Raw genomic sequence first — 20,518 nt, 5'->3', positions numbered from 1 at the left:
TTAGGCCGCCATCTTGAATTTCAACATGGCCGCCACTTTTAAACAAATATGTTCTATATGTCGGTTTCTTGGCCATGAAAATTCATTGGAATTGATGGAAATTATTATGTTTGTTATACCAAAGATTTCATTAATATCATCAATTTTTGTTCCTTGTCATCAGATTTAGAGGCCAGCTTGAATTTCCATATGGCTGACATCTATAGGTATGGAACATTTATAATCTCTACTTGTGAGAAAGTTGGATTGCAGTGAAATGATGGGTAGGGCCGACATGATAGAAATGAAGAGATGAGTTTATGTAGAATATCAATGAATTACAATGTTAGTTAATGTTAGTTTATAAATGTTAATAAACACATAAACGATTGAAAAACGTTTGACTGATATTTTCTATTTGCTTGAATGGTTATGGCATTAAAAAAATGAGAAATGACAATGTGGTAACCAGTACAAGCAAGAGATGACCACACATAGAGAATTGATGATGATTACATTGAGGCTTAGACAGGTGGAATGTGAAATGAGGTGTGGCATGGGGGAACTTCTAAGAAATCCTGTAGTTGTTAGTAGACATAATGTTGCCGGAATAGTGCTCAATTGTTACTGTGCTGTGGGTATATGAAGCAATATTCTGTTTTTACTTATTGCCACAAATTTATTGTGAAAAATAATTATAACCATTGAGTATGACATCTAATGTTCATTAACATCATGTATCAGTTTAGAGCAGGATTTGAAATGACATAATCATGTGAGAGATGGATAGCAGCAATGATAAAAGTGATTGACCTCCAATGACAATCATCTGATGTCTACTGTAAAGGTAAGATATGACTTCAATGCGAAGTCCTCACGACGAATTTTGTAACACTTAAATAAGAAATATAGAAATTACAAATTATGGGGAGGGATATTTAAGATTTAATCTTTATCATCTGTAATCTTTTACTCTTGTTGCACATATTAATATAAGAATGAAGCTATAAGTGCTCCAGCCACATTTTACTTTAAGAATACCAAGCATGGGATTTAAGATGCCTGACTTTAAAGTGTCTGTAAATCTCTATTTGAGACATATTCGGGATAGAAATAAATATACAATACTTTGTAGCCACCTTTGTCGCTTTATAGTCATAAGTTTTTAATAAATTGTTTATTGAATATCTCTCTCTCAAAAAAACATGCATTTATTTTTCTTTCAGGAAAAAGGCAAGATGGATACAATTGAAAAGGCGAAATGCATCATATGCTTCAAAGTCAGAGAGACAACACCGCTGACATCAAAATCATCCTTAGAGAGTCTGAAAAAAAAATCAAAGACTATGCAAACAAGCAAGCATCCTATGGGGAAACAACTTTCCAGACCTGCCAACCTCTGGGAATGAAAAATTGTATTCTTTGATAAAAAAACTGTATTTTTCCCCAAAAAAGTGTATTTCATAATAAAATGCGTGGCGCACTTGCTCATCCTGGCGCTCAAGCTGCATGCAAGCTAAAATGCGCACTGCTCTTGCAGATGAAAAAAACAAACATTGAAACATGTGTATATCTCACCCTTGTTTTTAAACAAAATGATTGATAAAAAAACAAGTTACCTGAAATTATATTGATCTAATAACCATATTTGTGTAAGTTTTATGAAATAGAGATGATTTTTCTCAATAAATTATGATTTTATTTCTATTTTTACAAAAACGTATATTTTAAAGAAAAAACATACTGCCGTATTTTGGTTGCAAAAACGTACTAAATACGCCAAAAACGTACTGGTTGGCAGGTGTGACTTTCTCACCCATATGTGTAAGATTGCAAGGCTTTCGGAAGAACAATATTTTCAGAAGCTAAATTCGTGAAATCACATCGAGCTTATGAAAGTGAGTCTGTGGCTAGTAACAAGGTTTTAGGTAAGGATGTAAGTGACATTCAAGATCAAATTGAAGAAGATGAAGTCAAATGTCTAGCAAAAGCAGCTGCCTCATTGAGAAAAGAAATTACCAAAAACAGTGGCAATTTACTGGCTCTCAATCTCTCTTGGAATTTGCACCTCCACCAATGCTAACCTGCTTTCTAAGATGGCTACTATTTGGAACAAAAGATAGAGATGTGAAGGGGAAACGTGATGAGTCTCGCCGCCCAAAAGCTAATTCACGGCTTCAAAACTGACCGTCAGAGAATCTATAAACCTGTGTCAAATACTGGTTTCAGGAGTCATATTGAAACCCCTCTGTCGGTTGGACTGTTCACAAAAAAACTAGAAGCAAGGATCTCGTGAATATTTTGTCCCATTTGCAGATTGGATCTTCCTATGGTAAGGTGGTTACAATTGAAAAACGCATTTCCTGTTGTCACAAGAAAGTGCAAAATTTGTTAAATATTGATAGTTGGATGATTTTAATTTTATATTCGTAGATAAAACAAATTAAGATTTGTCCCCTTCAAACCTGAGAGTTTGCGCAGTTTTCTATAACCCTTTGACCTAAGCATGATGTTTTGTTTCTATCACATGATTTTGCTTCTCTAAGCTTCGCATTGGCTATTGCTTTCGGCAATTACCATTCCAAATTTGCATAATGCCGAGAACTGCGCCCTGGCTTAGCTATACTGACACTGCACCATTGATTTTGCTGCACGATAGACGTGCTTGATTTTAGTTCTGCAGTGAACTCGTAATGGCAGGCGTTTTATTTGCAACCGTTTGTTTTTGAGTGAGGAAAGAATATGGAAAGGCGAGAACGAGAAGTGGAACCATATGTAATGCTGCTTTTACAGGTTTCGTCTAAAATTGCATGGTTGTTTTAGCTGCCCTGCATTTTCTTTTTGACATTTAAAGATTCAAGATAATGTGTCAATTATTTTATATTACATGTATACGTCACAAAATTATCTCATTATTTTGTCTCGAATGAAATACGTGTAAATGCATAATTTAGGTGTAAATTAGATTTACAGGAAGCGTGTATACAAATTGTTCTTTCCACTTGAATAATTTACTTGTTTAATAACTGATACAGTGAAAAATTATGTGAAAGGATTGGACGGCCAGTTTACCAATTACTTTGTTTTCATATTATTATCATAATTGAGAAAATGGAATGATATTCAAGGAATCAATCAAATGATTTGATGAGGAATAATGTTCATTTGAATAAGACTCTCTTTATGTCAATGCTGGGACCAAGGCTTTACATCATCAGAGAAGACCTTGCATCAGGGGACATGGGATGTGTGGATTGAATCAGCGACAAAATGTATATGAAGATCTGATGCCAGGAGCAGTTCATGTTCAGGGAGACCTCATGTGCTACCTGTTGAGTGAGTAACAACAGAGCAATAGTGATTGTGAGAGAGTTTTTTCCATTGTCACAAAGAATAAAACCAAGCAGAGAGCAAGCCTTGGCCCTAAAACATTAAGCTCTCTAATGGTACATTGACTTGCAATGGAAACCTGCAACAAAGTCTGCCACCAAAACATATACTAGTGATGTACTGAGAAGAGCAAAAAGGCCACCTATGAAGCTCTACACAGGTCATAAGATAAAATTATTCTAAATGCTCCATAATGCTACTCTTCAAGGTAAAATTTCTCAGTTATTTCCCCCAAATTTTCCAAGAAGTACTTGGAAGATGATTTCACTGTGAAATGTAGTCCCCTAGTAGCACCCATGAGGGCATTACTCCAGAGTTAATTGACACTTGCCATTAGTATTGCGGCTTAGCTAGCATGCAGCTTGAGTGCCGCGATTGGGACTCCTCTTTGACTTTCAAATGCTGGCAGGCCTGGCAGAGGTCTCCAGTGATGAAAGTCAGAGCGAGAGTAATGGTAGTATATGCACAACAACATTTCGCTCAGATAAGCTAATTCTGAGAACTTTATATACTGCTGCTGGAATCATCAAGAATTCACTAGAGGGAGGGAATAGACTTGAAGACAACCTGGCCTCCAACATCAGACTACCTAACCAATGAGCAAAGTAAGATGCTTGTTCCTTGGCAACTTTTCAATTTCCTAGCGTGGATGTCTGGAATCAATCAAGAGACAAAAGAAGATATGGTGGAAGGGTCAACTGACGAAGAACGGAAGATTCTCTCCCTAGCAGAAGACATAATGTACCTAAAAACAAAAGGGAGATGTGTACTACCCAAGCATAATGCTCCAGGAATTGCAGTATGGCATCTGACAGGTTCAGCCAAATTTATTGGCATCCTAAATGGGCTTGGCCATAGTGTGTCAAGGCCAGTGGTCCTTGAACATAAGACTGTCCTTGTCAAACGGCCACTTCCATTGGGTCATCAAATCAGCCTATTTTCTCCACTCTTGTTTATGACAACAATGATTTTGAAGAAAAAACAGTGAGTGGAAAAGGTACTACTCACAATACTAACGGCATTATTGTCCAGCATCCATCCATCCAACCAGAGAATGAACAAAGGGAGATGTGTACTACCGAAGCATAATGCTCTAGGAATGGCAGTATGGCATCTGACAGGTTCAGCCAAACTTATTGGCATCCTAAATGGGCTTGGCCATAGTGTGTCAAGGCCAGTGGTCCTTGAACATAACAATGTCCTTGTCAAACAGCCACTTCCATTGGGTCATCAAATCAGCCTATTTTCTCCACTCTTGTTTATGACAACAATGATTTTGAAGAAAAAACAGTGAGTGGAAAAGGTACTACTCACAATACTAACGGCATTATTGTCCAGCATCCATCCATCCAACCAGAGAATGAACAGCCTAAACTTGCCGTACCAAAGGCCAGGAAGATAGTTTTTGAAGTCCCTCCACAAGAGCTCACGACATTACTTTGGACATAGGAAAATTGGGCCGAAAACTTTTGACAGAATTGGCCTAGATTGCAAGGAGTACCAAGATGCACAGAGGAATGCAAGAGATGTTGATGTAGCATGCAGGTTGTTGAAGAGAGTAGAGTTGGGTGAGGAGTTGTTCCCAGGATGGATCGCGATTTGTGACGTCATTAATCATTGATTACCCCTATATCCACATTTTATAAACTATATCTATAAACTTTGAAAGTTATTACAGCAATCTAATAATTACCTCCAAAATGACCTTTGACTTTGTTCATGTGACCTGAAACTCGCATGGGATGTTCAGTGATACTTGCTAACTCTTATGTCTAAGTTTTATGAACTAGATCCATACACTTACAGTTATGGTGGTTATTCAACAAATACCCCCAACATGGCCAAAGTTCATTGACCTTAAATGACCTTTGACCTTAGTCATGTGACCTGAAACTCGAACAGGATGTTAAGTGATACTTGATTACTCTTATGTCTGAGTTTCATGAATCAGATCCATAAACTTTTAAGGTTATGATGGTAATTCAACAGATACCCCCAACATGGCCAAATTGACCCTAAATGACCTTTGACCTTGGTCATGTGACGTGAAACTCCGACAGAATGTTCAGTAATACTTGATAAACTTTATGTTTATGTCCAATTTTCATGAACTAGGTCCATATATTTTCTAAGCTATGATGACATTTCAAAAACTTAACCTCAGGTTAAGATTTTGATGTTTATTCCCCCAACATGGTCAAAGTTCATTGACCCTAAATGACCTTTGACCTTTGTCATGTGACCTGAAACTCAGGCAAGATCTTCAGTAATACTTGATTAACTTTATGGCCAAGTTTCATGAACTAGGTCCATATACTTTCTAAGTTATGCTGTCATTTCAAAAACTAAGATTTGGTGTTGACACCGCCGCCGCTGTCGGAAAAGCGGCGCCTATAGTCTCACTCTGCTTTGCAGGTGAGATAAAAAACTAGAGCACTAAAATATGATTTTAAGGATATTCAGTCTGAAATTTTTGTGTCAAGAGGTTTAGCATCTCTGTCGATAGAGGGCGGGTGGTCGGTTCTTAAAAAGGGGTAAAATAGGGCAACAAAAACAACCTTTTTGGACATCACGGCACTCCATGCTAGTAGGACTCAAAAAGATATCGGAGTTGAGTGATGTGAATCTACAAAAAAATTTTACTTGAGATAAGTGAATCTCTGGTAAATCTGATGAGTACATGTACTGATATCATGATTTCAACATCAGGTGGTCGATAACGGGTAGGTCCAAACACATATACATGTATATTCATAAAAGCATAGATTATACTTTTTACTGGGAAAATTCTTCCTTTGTTTCAAGAAGGAACCTAATGTCATTTCAACTTTGCATGTCTGGTATTGAAAGACATGTACCACTATACAACTGGCAATAATGTAGTGGAACAGCATCAAATAGGAGTGGTAGTATTAATACTACCGTAGTATTATCATGCATACCATTTGTTCCATATATAAATCTCTTCTAAATTTGGCAATTATCCATGTTTGGTTGATAAGGTTCAGGGATCACTGTTCTTCCATCTCTCCACTCAATAGTTCTCTAGAATAGTAATCACCAATCATCATAATCTTGTAAAATGTAGCTTCCCTGATGCAGGTCTTGTAATCTCTCTCATCCCATCCATGTATGGTTGAAGTGGTTTAGGGATCACAATGCTTCCATCCCTCTGTTGGTTGTTCTCCAAGATGGCAATGATCAGGCGAGGCACTGCACAAGCTGTACCATTCAACTGGGGGGGGGGGGGGGGGGAGGGTGGAGAAATTGAATTTAAAAAATAATCAAAATTTGAAACAACGATTAAATGTAAGTTTATAGACCATACTGACATTCACATCATCTAATCAACGACTATAATTCCCAGATTACTAGATGGATTCCTGATTGCTTGCACTCAATATTTATGCCTCCGCCATTGCCAGATTAAGAAAGTTTTATACACCTACCTTTTTGAAAGTTTCACATAATGACCTCTGTAACCTTTCACCTTTGACCTGTGACCCCAATACCTAATCAGATCAATGGCCCTTTTATATATGCACATGGGCCATGTTTGAAATTAAAATAAGATATAATAATAATAGTAACAATAATAATAATGCCTCCGCCAACCACTTACCATAGGCAGAGGCATAAAAAAGGGGTGTCATATTTAATTGGAGGGCTATTAATGTGCTAAGAATTATTCAAATTTGAAATATTTTAGTTTATGATATAGTGAGAAAACATACTATCATCAGTCATAGCTCAGATGTACCTGAAACACAAGTCAGACACATCTTTCTGTTTTCGGTACAAAGACGTGAATTTAACCACTAATGATCAAGCCTTTTTCTTTCTTACTTCTAATTTCTCATTGTTCCTTTAAGCGACACAGTGTGATCTATCTATATCATACTTCGATAATTCCACGCCCAGCTTATCTACGGCGATGGTGCACACAAGGTCATCTGTATCTTCTCAATCATGCTCTGCTACCCCGAAGAACTTTAGACAATTATGTCTCAAGTATTGTTCTGCTTCGTTGGCAGCGATTTGAAGATTGTTAATTGCATTACTCTGATTGGTTGATAGTTCTTTCAGTGCTTTGATCTCATTCTCCTTATCTTGAAGGTCCATCTCTATTTCCATTCTATTCCCATCATAACGGTCAAGTCACTCAGTAATATCATTGTTCGACTTTTTGATTAGCTCAAGTCGATGCAAGAACTTGGTCATTTCTTTATTCATTGCCCTTTCAATAACCTTGTCAACTGTTTTCTCAATGGAACTGAGGAATTCATCACCTTTAAGGTAATCATTGGCTGCAGGAACAGCCGCCGCTTGGGCTTTTGCCATGATGATAATATGAAGACCGAAGTATACGAGAATATAATATATACCATACAAAATGTTATAATAAAGATATACTGTTGATTATGCGACCTTCGGGCGTATCACAAACTGCAGATTAATTCATATACAGTACATTACATTGCGTTCAGGTTTCTGCTGATAAAATGGTTCAAAATTATTTGATAATCATTGTCCACATGTACCAAATGGACTCAACCACATTTCCTATAGAGAAAGTTTCTTACAAAGAAAGTTTCATTTACAATTTACAATTCAAAGACTTCAATCTGCATTCAGTACAGAAAATGACAAGCTCACAAATTGAATTATCTTATTTTCTACTCTTCATGAATAATAAGTGGGACAAAGAGAGAACATTTCATAAAGATGTACATATGACTTACTGTGTGAACATATTTAGCTGGACTTTCTGGGCTTGGTTTATATTGGATATGAAGTCGTCTGCTCTGAAAGTCTGTGCAGTTTGAAGTACTGGAAACCTTTTGTAAAGGGGAGAAAAAGAGGTCATTGAAATCATGACATAATGACCAACATTATTATGTGAATAAGACCCCTGTTACATCTGAAAGTTTCCTACCCGAGTCCCGACCGAGTCCACTTGCAACCTTGACTGGATTATTGGTGGATTAGCTTTGCGAACGGACCGAGTCCGAAATGTGGTCTGTTTACATCACAGCGTTCATTCCCTCCCCTATCAGTACGGTTTCGAGCGGTATCAGATTGCTGACACCAAAGGACACTCCCGATCTAGGCTCTGAATAATTTGCGCGCGCTAATTGAAGTTGTTTACATGTGCCGATCATTTCCAGAGAGAGTCGAAACGACTCTTTCCTTTACCTTTAGTCGAGATTCTGGAAGAATGCTGATGATCCCAGCAGTCATTGAAGATATGATCGACTTAAAAAGCGGGATACGTTTAAAATGCTTCCTTCTTTCCACTCAAATCAAAGACTATCAATCACAATTCACATGTTGCATGCCGCAAAACATTCGAAGAACGACGGGGCTGGTGAGGGGATAGCACACGCTATGACGTAATTTGACAGCTGGCGAACGGACCGAGGTTCGAAAGCTTGTGTGCGTTTACATCTACGAATCGGTGGACCGGGGCCGGCCCGATACCTACCCGAGACTACCTCTGGATGTGGTCTTGGGTAGGTTCGCTAAAAGGTGGCCCGAGGTAGGTTTGGGATGTTTACATCTGATTTTTTTCCGACCCGTGGTAGGCCCCGGGCCGGCCCGAGGTAGGGAATCACTCAGATGTAACAGGGGTCTAAGACAGTATCAGATGCATAAGCACAAAGCTGCCAACTACCATAAAAAGTGAAATGCAAAAATATGATAGGGCATCAAAAAAGTATAAATTTAAAAAACAAAAGAAAAAAGGGGGGCAGAAGAGCTATTTTCATAAGAATATATTTTATATTGTCAGCTTGAGATATTTTGATGAAGACTACAGCAAAGTAATCAATGTACTCCTAGAGATAGCAACTACAGATGAGAGATCCACAGTAAATGGCATCTTTAACTTTCTTGAAAAGATTTTTATTCTATTATCTATTTTCAGGACAGAACACACTATGCTTCTGCACAAACAGTGTGAGGGTCATAATGGGGGACAAGAAAGCAGTATGTGCCTTTGTGAAAGAGAACAGGACGATTCCATACATGACGTGTGGGACATTTTAACAACAATTTCTAGTCTCTAAGCTGATTGCTTGAGCAATAAAAAATTATTTTCTGTCAATGATAAAGTTATGGTGGGTAGTCATGTGAAAAACTGATTACCAACAAACATTTGTGTGAATTAAAGGTGAAAATGTTGTGTGTCATACAGGACTCAGAAATGTCCCATTTGACATGCAACATTTTCACCTCTAACTCACCCATGGACAACATATTTTTGTTGGTTGTCATTTTTTATAAGACTACCCAGTAGTACCTCATCATTACAACAAATCAAATTGAAGTTCCTCATTTGTTTAGAAATCAGGTTGAAAAATGTTGCGAAAATGGCTAATTTTAATAGCATGGAATCGCCCAACAACACCATCTTCATCATGGGTTGCCTATGTCATCTCCAAGTATCAACAGAGAAAGGAACAAACCAGCTTTCTTTTGCACCTGAAGATCTCTGGATAAACCCTACTACTGTCTTGATACGTCAACCAAGAGGCAGAAGGAATACAGACAAGTTCAAGTGAAGTGTGGAGCAGAGCAACATCCTAAAACATGTGTGCACTCAGTGGATATATTTGGACAAGGCATTATGTCATTTGACTGAGCAAGGGTAACCACTCAGTCACTTTAGTCAGGAAGCATTAATCACCCCACAAAAGAAAGTAAGCACTACTCTGAAAGCCAACAGTAATGTACTGAGAGCAAATAGTGCTATACCGAAACCCACTCGTGCTGCACGCTAAATGAGCTTTAGTCTTCTTGTTTTCAAATGCTTGGGGAAATGGTCATAATAAACAAATAATGCTACTAAAAATTGAAACATTCTTCCCTCCTATTAGAGAGTAATCTTTCACAAAAGAACCTCAGAGTTGATTTTTCTAATATTTCATATGTCAGATGATGTTAAAGTTTGATTTATTTACATCTTTCTCGACCTACAGTTGTTTCATCAAACAATACTTAAAAAACCTTTTTGCCAGCCCCTTCCAGCCTCCCACTTAAAGTTCAAGCAGAAGTTTTGCAACACAGAAGTTTTAAGGGGCGCTGGTTTCATGAACGAAGAAATCTTCATTACAAATCACTTCAGCATCAGCAGATATAGCAAATCAGATTCTTGAAAGGCTGAATGAGTTCAACAAACTGAACTGCTTCTTTCTGCTAAAAGTGATTTCCACTTTCACACATCTCAATATTGAACTACAAGAATATGCACAGGTCTTCTACATCACAAACTCCAGGACCTTTAGCAAGAAATGTTACTGTATTTATCTCTTCAAATTCTGTAGAATCATGCCCATACAGAGAAGTCAGTAACCAGTAAGAAGACATCAACAGAGATATGCTACTGCAAATTAAGACAGAAGATGTATTGTGAATTGGGTGTATTTTTAATCTAGGGTGACTAGCCACTTAGACTCGAAGTTTAACTCAAAGGTTTCTAAAAAATGGATGAGTATGGAGTAGTATTTTTGTTTCAAATTTAATTACACTTTGTTCTCACCTCTCCATAAGCTTTTCTGTGAGGCATCCAGGCTTCCATGTCAAATTTCCTATATGCAGGAGCTCCTAAGTCATAGGCAGGCATATCTAATATCCTAAAGGAACATTACAGTATCTAAATTAACCAATACGTACAATCGGTAGTTCTTAATCATGTATTTTGATAATCAGTTCTCAGCCAGTTTTAATTGACTTTTTTTTTCTAACTCTACTCCAATTAAATTTTTTTTTAGCAACATTACTGACAAGAAATTTTATCTTCACTTTTTTTTTCTAACTCAACTCCAATTAAATTTTTTTAAAGCAACATTACTGACAAGAAATTTTATTTTTCACTTTTTTGGCGCCATATAAAAGAATTCATTATATTTTGCAACAACAAAATAATTCTTTTGAATTTACATGTACACTGAAAGTCGAATATATACTTGTTTAATACATTATAAGCACATGCCAATGAGAGGTGTTTAGGTTGATCTGGTAAAGACAATGTCTCTCTAAATAATTGATTAAAACAGGCAATAAATAAATGATAGCGCTCACTGGAAATGCAATCCTAAATCTCTGAACAGGTCCCGTTGGATTCCTACAAACTCATGAAAGATTTCCTCGCTCTCATCTCCTCTCTCATTAGCTGCTACACAAAACATCTCCACCTGAAATGATAAAAACACTTTAATTTGTAATTATTGCTGATCAATTAATTTTATTGTACTTCACACCTTATAAAACATCCCATTCAATTTATCAAACTGAAGTCAATGAGAAATTTGGAAATAGAGATATTCACCGCTATTCACTATTAAAAACATGATTCATGAATTTTATTTGTTACAAGCAAACCTAAAGAGTCATTTTTGACACTTTTCGCTGGTGTTTATATTTTGATGACTCAACTGATTCCGTCAAATGAGAACAAAATATTCTTCCTAATTTTCAGATTTCCCAATGGAGAATAAAGGTGTGATTCATGATAAAAACTCAACATACTTAAGTTGAAAAATAGAAAACAATAATGCTCATCAGAGAAATATCCTGTTTCCGCAAACTGACTTGAAGTATTTTTCTAAATTCCTTAAGACTGCCCCTTTTCCATGAAAAAGTATAAAATTATTTTCAGTAGACAATGTCATAAGTAACACTGCAATAATAACATGAAGATGTATTCATCTTCTTTAAAATGTTAAATTCATACCTTAGTAAACTGGTGTACTCTGTAGAGTCCTCTAGCATCAGCACTGTGAGCTGTCTCAGCTCGATAGCATCGACTCATAGCAGCTATCTTCATAGGAAGCTCAGATATTGGTATCGTCCTGTTCATTAAATATCCTGAAAAAAACATTAGGTGAATCAGTCCAGTAAATTGTTTTTATTTTCCTAAAACTATCAACTCTGTAAAGGTAAACATATTTTGGCCACCTACTCATCAACTTAAAAAGAACAGCCAAGTGTTGATTTTTCGACTTTGCAGAGCAAGTCAACTAGAAACCATTTTTGTTCTTTTAATTACTCAATCTAGTATAAAAGAACTGGATGTAGATAAATTGTACAATCACAATTAACGGAGGATTTCTTTATGGGGGAGGGCTGTAAAGCAGTGCATTATGGACACTTTATTTTGGGGGCTCTTTCTCATTCTCCCTGTAAAGAAGAGTTGCTACATTCCTTCTTCAATATACACACTTCCATGATGTCCTTGCTCTTCTGTAGTTATATCCTCTACAAACTTGTTCAAAAGTCATCTCACAACCTGTACATATTGGATCTTTATTCATATTTACACAAGAAATGTACTGAATGAAGGAAGATGGATGAATACCTGCAATGCCAACTTCAGCAGTCCCAGCTAAACACATATCAATATCATGGTGGTCAGATGATAGACAATACACTTGAGTGTGAAGACCTATAGTCCTCATTCCACAACCTTCCTAATTCAAGAATTAAAGACACAGAAAATAGTGATATTCTTATATTCATCTTTCAAATTTGTCAGAAAATTACATCAGAGTAGCTGCTAAATTTAAAGTATGTCTCTTTATAGAAAGGTGCATTTAATCATGGGATGTGATGACATAGAGTAACAGTGAATTATAGCTGTCACACCTTTCATCAGGATTTTCTGCAAGCATTGTTGCAATAATCTTTTTAGAGAGAAATATTCAAATATTTGTTAATATATCTACCTCCTACCCATATGGTATATCTTTGACACCATTCTGGGTTTTACATATGAAAATATTAAGACCTGATTATATGTAATACTGGGACTCTTAAGTAAAATCTTAGATTACTTCTATTATTTGCTTCCTACATGCATACTAGCATTTGCACAAGCACCGGCAATGCAATATGGAATATATGACCGATAGAGATACTTACAAATACAACTGGTTTGATAATATCAGGTACTTTGATGATCTTAAAGCCATGTTTCTTGATTAATCTATCTAAAGTGAATCTAACAAGAGCATCTTCTAGCATTGCTCCAGCCCCTTTTAAAAAGTATGATCGGTGGCCTGTGGTATGTCCAAGATTCCTAGAAGGGGACACAGAGAGAGAGAGAGAGAGAGAGAGAGATCATGATGAATTCTTCAGTGATATTGGATAATATGATCCAATGTCATCATGATTTTAATATCATGAGCCATGTTGAATGATGTCATGGATTTTTCCACGCAATTCTAGACTACTCTGTCTTAGCTCGTATCAACTTCAAAGAACTTTATTGGTCTACAAATTTTGGTTGCCTTGCAACAAAAAGAAGTTGCTTGTCTCAGTAACATATTTTTAAAATAATTGGTACACAAAATTGTTGTTGAAGCTTGTGGCTTTCAAAAATCAAAGAGAATGCTATTATACTAGTTTTGCATGTATCACTGAATTAGCGGTCTTGGGGTTGAATTTCATGAACACTATCTCTAAAATGGTCATAATCTTCCCACAGCTAACAACTTTACAATTACCGTTCAAGAATTTTCAAAGAAATCAGGGACGTCAATTTAAATTACACACATTTCAATGAAGACAATTAATGTTAGTAGGTCTATGGCCTATTCCTTCCAAGGAATACTATTTTCAGCATTTTCTTTTTTAAAGACATAAGCTTCTATTTTTATATTTTCATAGTTATTTACTCACTTTAATCTAATGATGTCTAGCTCTTCACCTAGTTCCACATGTCCTTTGATGGGAAAGTCAAATGATCTCTTCTCATTTATTTCTTCTATCAACACGGGTTCTGCATCTTCATTCAAATGCTGTATAGTAAATATACAATACAAGACACACAAAAATGGAAACTTAATGGATAGAAACTCATTCTGTATTATATTCATTTTTTATTCATATAAAAGGACTTGCCACTGTTATCTAAACCCAGAAACTGTGAATTCTACAACTAAGGCATCACACCACACCATCATTTTTAATCAACAATAAGACACGTACATATAAAAGATAATAGATAACAAAAGGTAAGGTAAGGTTAAACATGTTCAAATGTTTACCACAATAAACATCTATTCATAGGTGATAATTGCCCATTTATTACTTCCAGGGTTAAATGAGAGGTATACCATTTTCTTTGTTGAGTATATTTATTTGACAATAACTTACAGAGTTACAGACAAAATGGAAGTCAGCAACAAATCATCAAGGTTTCACTATAAACCATGCCTAAGAATGCCCAGCGAGCAGACCAAGTGTGTGAGCCAGTTACCTGCTACACATGGAGAGATATGCTTACTGGAAGAATTCTTAATGTTCAATCGGTATGCTATTGGGTTTTGAAAGTCTCTAAAGCAGGTAATTCCTGTCTGACCTTTTACTTTGTAATTTCAATAACAAGAGTAGATGAAAAGGTCATGTTTATTTGAATCCTGGAAAAAGTTACTGACTGCCTTTAAAGAAAAATTGAAACTTCATCAGCATACATATTTACCTAAATAATTAGGAGATTAAAAAAGACAATATGGTTTATAGTTTTGTGAATTTGGAGAGATCTAAATTCTTTGTTGAAAATACTGGTAACTTCTCAATCAAATTAACATTCACACCAAAGCACTCAAGATGACTATGAAAAGAATACCTATGCAACAAATTCAATGCGTTTTTTTTTAAACAGAAATGCCAAGTTGACAAAGGTTTGAACAACCTCCTGGTTTAAACCCTCTGTAGGGTTTGTAGGTTTTGTAGTTTTGTAAGCATGTATGCATGTAAGCATGCATAAATGAATCTGATGCTATATTCTTACAAAATCTAACTGGGATAAAGCCCAATCACTGGCTTAAAATCTCCTTTTTGTAAGTTTGGGCCAAATGGTGCAATCTTTAATTCATTTATGATTTACAAGCTGGATCAAGTCTTACCACATTAGGATGGGTCGAATTTGGAATGGCCACTGCGATCTGATAGAAGTTATTTTCTGCTCTATGAAGCTGCATTTCTTTCTCATTCAACGTGTGCTCCAATTCCTTTGTATTCTGGAAATAACAGAAAAAAGGAAAATAGAGCATGATTACATTTCACCCGAATAACTGGAACTACATCTTGTTATAATCTGCCATTACATCAATATCATACAAGTGGAGCGACTCTCACAGTCTCGCCTGCATTATGTGATTCGATATATAGCAGCAGTGCTGACTTTGAAAACTCCTATTAAATAATTATTCACAAAACACACCATTCATATAATGACATAATACTATGTTCACTGACCCTAAATGACATTTGACCTTGATCATGTGACCCAAGAATCGTCAGTGATACTTGATTACCCTTATGTCCACATCTTATAAACTATATCCATAAACTTTCAAAGTTATAATGGCAATTCAACAATTACCCCCAACATGGCCAAAGTTTATTGACCTTAAATGAACTTTAACTTTGGTCATGTGACCTGGGGGGTGTTTCATCAATATTTTCGTCCGACAACTGTCAGCGCTGACTAAAATTGTCAGCGCTGACAATTTAGTCAGCGCTGACAAAAATTCGTTTCATCAAACTCTCGGAGCTCCTCTGACTATTGTCAGAGAATTTTTATTTTACAAATCGTCTTGAACGAGGTTCGCTGACTAATTAGGCCACGCCCACTCCCAAAGTCGTGAAAAAGATGTAAAATTGATTGATGTTTTCGCCACGACGATTCGAAATGAAACGAAGAAATGAGAAGAAGCGAAGGTCCTCGTAGAGGTGAATGAGGATTTTACCGTAAGTAAAACCCTTCAAAATGTCGTTCATATTGTATGTAAGGTGATTGAATTATTCGTTGTGCGTGATTATCAAATGAATTACAAGAAAAGAGGATCTTCTGGCAGGACCCCTGTCGATACGATCGGTGAACTTGACAGTACAAAATCCAGTCTAGTCCCATACCCGTGTTTCTGTGTCTGTAGAACTATCTCAGGTCCAAACTAACGACACGGCTCACGGCTGTCACGTTTTTATGATCCGCACATGGCTGCAATGTTATAAATTTTGCAAAGAGAATTCTTTATATTGTTCTACCTTTATGTCATTCTATGTTGCAAATCATATTTTTTCATTTCCTTTGGTTTTGTAATAATTTTGTTGCTCGGTGTAGTCGGAGATTGGCTTGATCACCAGGCAAACCAGCGTGTGCAATTGTAAATGTACACATATCCAATGGGGCCATCCTAATTCTGTGTTACAGAAATTGGAATTGAACAGGAGCTAAATCACATGGTAATAGTGTGAGTGGTAAATTTGTAAAGTGGATGTTCTCAACTATTAATGTAGGCTTAGCCTTAGCAAGTCACAAGTCGAATGAAGTGAAGGCTCTCGACAGCTGTCGAGGATTCGGGCGGGGGGGGGGGGGGTGATGCGATTGTGGCAGAGGTGCGTTCACACCCAATAAAAATTAAAATCTATTCTAGATATAAAAAAATTATTAGATCTAAGTTTTAAATAGTGCAACCGGCCCGTGGCCGTACTGGTATAGCTTATAGGCCTAGATCTATCTTAAATTATCTTTGACTTTGCGCACCCAAGTGAAATGAGCCATTTCATAGCTCCCTTTAAAAAAAAATATTGATCGTCCAATTTGGGGGAGACGAAATAATGCTCTTCATTTGTGTGCGATTATGAAGTTTGTTTGGCTTTTATTTTTCTAAGTCAATTTTTTAGACAAATTACTATTTAGCATGAATCTGCAATAGCATCGGTGTTATTGGGGTAAATAAATTAAATTATTGTTGATAATGTCTCTTAATCTATTTTTTGAAAAATACTGTCGTACCACATAAAGTTAGAGTCTAGTCATACCTAACCTTAAATAGCATACAGGTTAAAGGTCTCTTCATTAGAAAAAAATATAGGAGAATATGGAATGGATCTCATCAATCCCAAGTATTTTTCTGCCTTGAATCTCATATTAAAGTTCCATTGAACAAAGGTCACAGTCCAGAAATAGTTGACAGTTTGATGGTTTGATGGGGATGCAATTTGCTGCAGTTATGAATTAGGAGCCTATTCATATTTTTTATTAATTTGATTGTGGCTTTTAACCGGCAAGGTATCCAAGCGCTATTGAGTTAGAAAAAAACTTTTATTTTTATTTTTTAATTAAAAAAAAAAATTATTGAAAAAGCTGTTTTACTATTTTGTATGGTTAATGTGTTAATTACCGTCTTGTTTATAATCAAGTGAAAATTATATGAATTAACAAGGATAAATTGTTGACCGATTGTTGGTAAATTCTATAAATTTCAGGATAATAAAAGAAGAAAAATGATTGGTATATTCGATCATTCCCCTTTATGAAATGTCAACAATATTCATTGAAAGTGCAGTATTTTTCAATGATCACTGTAAATCTACATATTTTCTTTGCTACATGTATAACAATGTGATATTATTAATATTTTAATTTCAGACTATGGACATTTGAACAGTATGCAGAAGAAGACGGATCTGGAACTAGAAAGCAAGGCTCTGACTGGTCTACTACAGCAAGGAATGTGCCAGCGGCCAATTTGATGAACATGTGACAGAAGATTTGGCAATGGGTGAAGAAATACTGAGATTGAAATGCAACCACAGGTAACATGTAGACTAGTAAAATGCGATAATGATTAAAAAATAATGAAGGATATTGTTTTGGTTGCAGAATGTAAAATCATAAAAACCCACATCAATGACAATGAAATCGGACTGTGACCGGATTTTCTATTTAAAGTCAGTTTGAAATGCAAACATTACATAAGCATGAAAGACATAATAGATTCAATATATTTTGCATGTTAGCTGCAGGGTCAGCAGAACGGTTTTGAAAGTGAGGGGGCTGAGCCGAAAGGGGGGGGGGGGGCTGACCAATGCAAAAAATCATAAGCAGATGGTCAATTTTACATTTTTGTACATGGTTTTGGAAAACAGTGCGGGGGCTGAAAAATATGAAATGACCATCTGGTTACGATTTTTTGCATGGTCAGCCCGTTCACTGTAAAAAACCGTTCCGCTGACCCTGCAGCTAACATGCACCCCCCCCCCCCCCCCCCGCCGGTTTCCGGAGCCCCTGCTCTCACCCCTCAATCCATTTAGCACTACTTGCTCATGTGTATGTACATACAAGCTACATTGTGAGGAATAATTTCACTTTTTAAGTTTCTCAGCCAGAGCATATGTCATTTTTACTATTGTTTGTATTTTTTATTAACATAATAAAAACTTGAACCCTTTATTTACCCCCTTCTATATGAAACCTGGTAATCAAAAGATGTTTTATTTCCTGTTTTTAGACATGTACATATACATGTGAGAAGAAATACCAGATTATGGCAAATATTTTAATTAGTTATTTCAATACTATTTTTCCTTCAGGTGGAGGCTTCAACCAAACTTTTCAGACAGACATGAGATACAAAGTTACACAAGTATAAATGGTTGAAGGTTTAGGAGAGCCAGACAAGAAGGCAGGAAATGTGATGTCACTTGTAAGTTAAAACACTCTTAATTATGACTGCCTCACTTTGGCGAAGAAAGTAAAGTCACATTAAAAAAAATATTAAATTACTGGTACTGCTCTCTTCTTTATTTGTTCTACTCAAATATTTGAAAACAATGACATCTATAAGTGCTTAGATGCTTAATTGATTAATGGTGATATTTATTGGACAGTTGTAAAACAACCAATATCAATCAATGCTAGATGGTGTGACTTGCTTTCTATTGCCAAAGTAGTAAATGAATGTTCCATTGTTCTGCATTCCTATTAGACCCCCCCCCCCCGCCCCATCACCATCTGCTTTGTATGGGAGTAACACTGGAAGATTACCCCCCCCAAAAAAAAAAAAAAAAAAAAAAAAAAATTATATCTCTTGTAGGCCTGTATAAATGTAATGCCTACAAAAGCAGTCATGAAACCTCATTAATTCAAATGATCTTGGTAGGGGGGGGGGTGCCTCAGGATCTTGCCTGTTGATTGTGCACTCGCTTCAGAAATCATGCTGCTGTTCCTGATGTTTTTTTTTTTTTTAATTTAATATGATAACATGACTCTTGCATGAAATCAGCATTTGGCTCAAGAAATAAAGACCAAATGTGATAATTTTGGATTTTGACTCCCTTTCTTTGGTAAACCAATGAGAAAAACCCAAGTCATTAAAATCAATTGTGTATAAAAAAAGAGGAAATTTTAATCATTTTCTTATGCATTTCTTTGTTATTAACTTTTTTGTTTTCATTGTTTAATAAGGCTTTGGTGACAATATTTTAACCATTTAGAACTTAAAGTTCTTATTTCAAACATTAGAAATAAAAAAATGTAAGTTTTAACAATGATAATTAAATTAAGAATAAATGACTGATATCAATAATGATGGAAATTAATATATTTATTAATAAAATATCACATGCTCTATAAATTAAATCCATTTCAGTTACTTCAATGAACATGGACAGCAGCAGGAGCAACAACAGCATCAGCAGCCGAAACTACAACTGCAGTAAGAGATGCAACAACCACACCGACAACATCAACAGCAGCAGGAGCTCCAACAACCATGCAGGGAACATCGGGCGCAACATAAATAACTTCATCAAGAGATGCAACAACCACAGTGGTAAACATCAACAGCAGTAGCAACAACGACAGTAGAAACAAAGCCAACAGAAAGGATTCTAACAAGCAATCATACAAGCAACAACACAAGCGACAACATCAATAGATGCATCAGGAGATGCAACAGCCACACTCGTAAACAGCAGCAGTAGCAGCGATGACAACAGCAACCACACAGGCAACACCTTGAGCAACATCAGTAGCAAAAATAACTAATTGCACCAGGAGATGCAACAACCACACCCACAACACCAAGAGCAGCAAAAACAAACAGCAATTCCAGCAATCACGATGACAACAGCAGCAGCAACACCAACAACACTAATGAACATTGAAAAAACTTGTACAAAAGTCAATGAGGTCGCATTTTTCAGACATTATCAGACATTATTGATTAAAAAATGCACAATGATTTATTTGGGTTAAAGAAAATTATGTTTGAAAAAATGTGTACATTTGAAGATGTTTCCTATGTATTGATTGATATAATATAGTTTTAAAGATGAAAATATTATTCTTGAAATG

The 20,518-nt window shown here is 36.1% G+C and overlaps 1 protein-coding gene and 1 long non-coding RNA gene across 2 annotated transcripts in view; one reads left to right on the top strand and one right to left on the bottom strand.

The window, feature by feature from the left end:
• Positions 1–1,125: 1,125 nt before the first annotated feature.
• The window catches only part of LOC129265023 (serine--tRNA ligase, mitochondrial-like), a 30,697-nt gene continuing 11,304 nt past the window's right edge, over positions 1,126–20,518 (bottom strand). The window contains exons 4-12 of the mRNA XM_054903001.2: positions 15,279–15,392; positions 14,050–14,168; positions 13,291–13,447; positions 12,728–12,839; positions 12,104–12,237; positions 11,452–11,564; positions 10,910–11,003; positions 8,112–8,207; positions 1,126–6,604 (exon numbers count right to left, since the gene is read on the bottom strand). Coding sequence (XP_054758976.2) covers positions 6,437–6,604; positions 8,112–8,207; positions 10,910–11,003; positions 11,452–11,564; positions 12,104–12,237; positions 12,728–12,839; positions 13,291–13,447; positions 14,050–14,168; positions 15,279–15,392 — 1,107 coding nt within the window. The 3' untranslated portion in view covers positions 1,126–6,436. The remainder of the gene's footprint in view (positions 6,605–8,111; positions 8,208–10,909; positions 11,004–11,451; positions 11,565–12,103; positions 12,238–12,727; positions 12,840–13,290; positions 13,448–14,049; positions 14,169–15,278; positions 15,393–20,518) is intronic.
• LOC135154696 (uncharacterized) lies at positions 16,025–20,507 on the top strand. The gene is made up of 4 exons (XR_010294064.1): positions 16,025–16,125; positions 17,810–17,976; positions 18,754–18,866; positions 19,812–20,507. It is a non-coding gene; the product is annotated as an uncharacterized LOC135154696 (long non-coding RNA).

The sequence above is a fragment of the Lytechinus pictus genome, chromosome 7 (assembly GCF_037042905.1).
Source record: "Lytechinus pictus isolate F3 Inbred chromosome 7, Lp3.0, whole genome shotgun sequence".
Classification (NCBI taxonomy): Eukaryota; Metazoa; Echinodermata; class Echinoidea; order Temnopleuroida; family Toxopneustidae; genus Lytechinus; species Lytechinus pictus.
Note: the sequence above shows the minus strand (reverse complement) of the source record. Positions and strands in the feature narration are given on the sequence as shown.